Source organism: Etheostoma spectabile, unplaced genomic scaffold, assembly GCF_008692095.1.
Source record: "Etheostoma spectabile isolate EspeVRDwgs_2016 unplaced genomic scaffold, UIUC_Espe_1.0 scaffold00000880, whole genome shotgun sequence".
NCBI lineage: Eukaryota > Metazoa > Chordata > Actinopteri > Perciformes > Percidae > Etheostoma > Etheostoma spectabile.
The window spans coordinates 19,268-22,029 of record NW_022602658.1 but is presented as its reverse complement, the minus strand read 5'-3'; the positions used below and the strand labels follow the sequence as shown (position 1 = coordinate 22,029).

General features: G+C 38.4%; 1 protein-coding gene across 1 annotated transcript; it reads right to left on the bottom strand.

The window, feature by feature from the left end:
- Positions 1-365: 365 nt before the first annotated feature.
- LOC116674614 (staphylococcal nuclease domain-containing protein 1-like) lies at positions 366-2,308 on the bottom strand. The gene is made up of 3 exons (XM_032507000.1): positions 2,193-2,308; positions 1,283-1,403; positions 366-471 (listed from the first exon to the last, which is right to left on the bottom strand). The coding sequence occupies exons 1-3, from the start codon at positions 2,244-2,246 to the stop codon at positions 386-388; spliced, it is 261 nt and encodes an 86-aa protein (XP_032362891.1). The 5' UTR covers positions 2,247-2,308; the 3' UTR covers positions 366-385.
- Positions 2,309-2,762: the final 454 nt, after the last annotated feature.

Genomic DNA, 2,762 nt, shown 5'->3' with positions numbered 1-2,762 from the left:
GTAGCGATTATGGCACCATAACAACATAATACACACCACAGAATCTGATATGCAACAATTAGATATCCCAAAGATAAACTATGACATATGGTACAGTCACATACTGTGTGGGATATTGAATTCCAATCTTATCAATACACATAATTTCCTCTAAATGTATTATCCTTTTTCAACTAATCTTACCAAAAAGCTGAGAAGCAGACAGAATAAAAACCTAACATTCTTCTGCATGAGTTTCAGTTTCATGCTAACGTGTTGCTGAATGTTCTAATAGTGAGTGTTTTACACCTGACAAGACAATATTAAGCAGGTGGAACTGTACTGCACTATAAGTGTAATGCCATTCATGGTAACAAAAATTAAAAGGAGCAGAGATTCAAAAATCTTACTTGTTGCCCCTGATTCCTTCCCTGCGGACTGTGGCAAGGCCCTCGTTCACCAAGGAGTCAGCGATGTTCTCACCTGTTGTGTCTATAATGAGAAGACAGAGAAAACAACTAAAAGAGTCAGGGTTACAGAATTTCTTCTTTTTTTATTATTATTATTATTATTATACAGAAGTTAGTTCTGGTCAGGTATTTTGATTGGACAGAGGCCATCACGAGTGCTGGCATTTAGGAGAAGAGGGCCGTCTAGCTACATGTAGAAATGTGCTTTTGCAGGGGTGCTGATTTAATGTTGATTACAAACTATTCTGTTGAATCGTACTTGCAGCTGATAAGCTAGCAGCAGGTACAACTTCACTGAAAGATACTACAGTACTGTACCACCATCAAACTATTTGAAAAACAGGTACTTAAGAAATTTTAAGTCTATTTTAGCACAAATATACAGGCAATATTGTGATAGCACAGTCATAACTAGGGCTGAACGATATTTTTTTTTTATCATCCACATTGCGATGTGCGCATGCGCGATAGTCACATCGCAGGACGTTGCGATGTTGACGCTCCTCCTTTTTGCTGCTTGATTCTGTAGAAAAGTTAACTTTCACGTTGTCCTTTACATGATTATTACCGGATGACCCTTCCCCTTTAAGACAGGTAGCCATGTGGGCAACGTGTGATAAGTGTGCATAACTAACTGTTTTCACATCACAGGTATGTTAATTCAGTATGGCATCAGTGTTCTCATATGATTTTGATTTATTCTTAAAAAAAAAAAAAAAAAAAAACTCACAAAAACATCAAGGTGAAAAGGAAAACGTATGGAATTTGTTATCCTTCCCTATGTGGACATTGTTCAGACCAGTTTGTTATTTTAGATGCGACAGTCCACTTACCTCTCCCCAGGTAGACCATGCCGTACTCCCTGCCCAAAGCGGTCTTGATTTCCACAGTGAAGCACACTTCTTTGCCGATTAGCTTCTTCCGCAGGAACTCTCTAGCTTGAAAGGCCCATGGCTGCAATACAGACAGGAATATTAATGTACTCTTCCATAAAGCTGTCAAATCAAAGGTTTATCACAAAAAACAAGGTATATGTTGACTGATGAGTATCAACAGGACAAAAAAATCCTTCATAAAAAAAAAAGTGTGTTGTATATATTTCTGATTAATTTACAGTTTGATCACAGTTGGTGGCCCCAACTGCAGTTTTTTTTTCTTTTGCCTCTTCACAGCCACCAGACTCATAACAGTCGCAGTAATGAAGTGAAAATAGTACCCACTAAACACAATAGTTACACAAGCAGTATTACCAAAAAAACGGAGAAAAAAAGGTTAAAAGCAAATTCTCTCTGTATTCCTCCCATTTTCTCATCAGATAAAAGAAAAAGGCCCATAGTGTATTTTAAAATAAGAACAGAGAGTGGTAACATCTGCCTTTGATTAATAAATTGATGGACTTTCAAAGGCTTGAAAAGAAAATTGCAACAGTGGTATCTTAAAGCCTTGAGAGAATTGACATGTTATCTCTAGACTTCCTTATCATTTATACAATCAAGGATGTCTGAATACAGATCCATACATTATTACAACGGATAGATGGGAATTACAATAGCAAAGCAATGTGACAAAAATTCCAAAGCTATTTATTCTACCCCAATTAAAACAAAGATGCCCATATCAGCATTAACCGCCAAATTGGAATAGTAGTGTGTGCTGCAGGGCTACTTAGAAGGACCTTGTTCTGCCTTTGCCAAACCACATAATATAAAACAAACCCCAACAGAATGGGATAGAGGTGCTCACCTCATCAGGGGTGTCCTTGGTGTCGGGTTGGCCCTGAGCGGCTCGACGGGCCATGGCCCCTGCTCGGATATTACTGAGATTGATCTGACGCTCCGGGGGTGGGCCACCCCGAGGCTGGCCCGACAATGATGGCACAACTGACAAGACCTGGAGAGATGACAATAAAGACTGTCAATTGGAGAAGATAAAAGTCAACAGTAAAAAGTATTTGCCCCCATTGCAATTCACAGGCCACAAACACCAGGCACAAATACCAGACCCCAAGAAATAAGAGGTAGATTTCAGTTTCTATGTTATCTCAGTCAATACACGCTACATTCAGTAAACTGTTGAATATGCATTTGCATTACGGAAAGTGTTGATCTAATAAGCACAATGGAAGGGTCATTGAGGATTCATTTGAAACTGGTATAACAAACAAATAAAGTAGGTAGGCAATTAAGGCAACCATGCTGTGTAAATGCAAATCACTTGCCAATTTAATAAAATCACTGTAGTTATAAACTAGCAAAATCTTAAAAACATGTTACAGAGGCTTGGAAAACTATTATAGAGCTGGAAAGCAACTTC

Excerpts from the sequence above, each read along its gene's own strand:
- LOC116674614 (XM_032507000.1), bottom strand. The coding sequence starts at position 2,246 with ATGGCCCGTCGAGCCGCTCAGGGCCAACCCGACACCAAGGACACCCCT. Across the intron at positions 1,404-2,192 it reads CCAAGGACACCCCTGATGAG|CCATGGGCCTTTCAAGCTAG; the intron begins GTGAGCACCTCT and ends TCTGTATTGCAG. Across the intron at positions 472-1,282 it reads CATGGTCTACCTGGGGAGAG|ACACAACAGGTGAGAACATC; the intron begins GTAAGTGGACTG and ends TTCTCATTATAG.